At 47.1% G+C, this 1,174-nt stretch overlaps 1 protein-coding gene across 1 annotated transcript in view; it reads left to right on the forward strand.

The window, feature by feature from the left end:
* The window catches only part of LOC101855385 (cysteine-rich motor neuron 1 protein), a gene marked incomplete in the record, with an annotated part of 138,411 nt that overhangs the window by 113,697 nt on the left and 23,540 nt on the right, over positions 1-1,174 (forward strand). The window contains 1 exon segment of the mRNA XM_035969385.1: positions 174-298. Coding sequence (XP_035825278.1) covers positions 174-298 — 125 coding nt within the window.

Here is a 1,174-nt window from a genome sequence, read left to right on the forward strand (position 1 = left end):
ACACACACACACACACACACTCATACATAGATGTAGAAGCACACATACTCTCTCACACACACACACACACACACACACACACACACACACACACACACACACACACACTAACAAACAAACAATCACACTCACGTTTGTTTCCTCCTCTCAACTGACCCACTTCCTCCCTCCAGATGCACGTGCCCCTCGGAGAGCGAGTGTGAGCCCGTCTGGTGTCCGGCCGGCTTCCAGGTCCAGGTCATCTCTCGAGCCTCCAGACTCCCTGGCTCTTGCTGCGACCGATTTCGCTGCGTCAACGGTGAGTCTTCCTTTACCTTTACTTTTTTACTTTTTTCCTTCGTCTGGGTGGATGGTTGGCGGGTGCTCTGGTGTGGTTTGCTCCTTCTTTCCTATCAAACAACTATCGTCGTCTTTATCTCTCCTCCTTCTTTTGTGTTTGTTACTCTCTTGTAACACCTGTAGTCTTCGGCACTTATATGACCTTATTGTGTTGCTCTGGTGTGGTTTGCTCCTTCCTTCCTATCAAACAACTATCGTCTTTATCTCGTCCTGTAATCTTCTGCGCTTATGTGACCTTATTGTGTTGCAAGTGCCGTAAAACCCTTACTAAGGCCTCCCTCTGGTATCCTTAAGATATCGAGGGGAGGTGCAGGTTTCGGTCCTGTGCAAGGTGTGTAGCGTCTGTGATAGATATGTTATTCCAGGACCTTTTTAACCCCATCCATCCAGGTCGTTTTTAGTCTCCTTCTTGATTTGAAGCAGGATTCTCGGGTGTTGTAAGCTTTTGCCGCTAGCTGTTTCTGAGGCATTCTGGTTAGATGTCCAAACCATTTGACTCTTTGACGCTCTATGAATTGTATTATTGGTGGTACAACCTGTATGTAGACGTATGGTTTCGTTTCTTATGCGGTCTCTTCTGGTGAGGTTGGTGGTTTTACGGAGACATCTCATTTCGCATGCGCATGCATTGCTTTTTCTTTCTTGGGCCTTGTTTAGAGTATTTCTTACAAACATTTTGGGGGGAAAGGTCTCCTTCAACACCCTCCCCTTTTCACGCCACCACCACCACCCCCGCTCCTATATATAGAATTTTGATAAAAGCATGACGTCACAGCTTTTTTATATGAGCATGACGTCACAGATGCCAAAGTGGAGACACCCCCCTCCCCCCACT

This window comes from Aplysia californica, unplaced genomic scaffold (genome assembly GCF_000002075.1).
Source record: "Aplysia californica isolate F4 #8 unplaced genomic scaffold, AplCal3.0 scaffold00007, whole genome shotgun sequence".
Lineage (NCBI taxonomy): Eukaryota > Metazoa > Mollusca > Gastropoda > Aplysiida > Aplysiidae > Aplysia > Aplysia californica.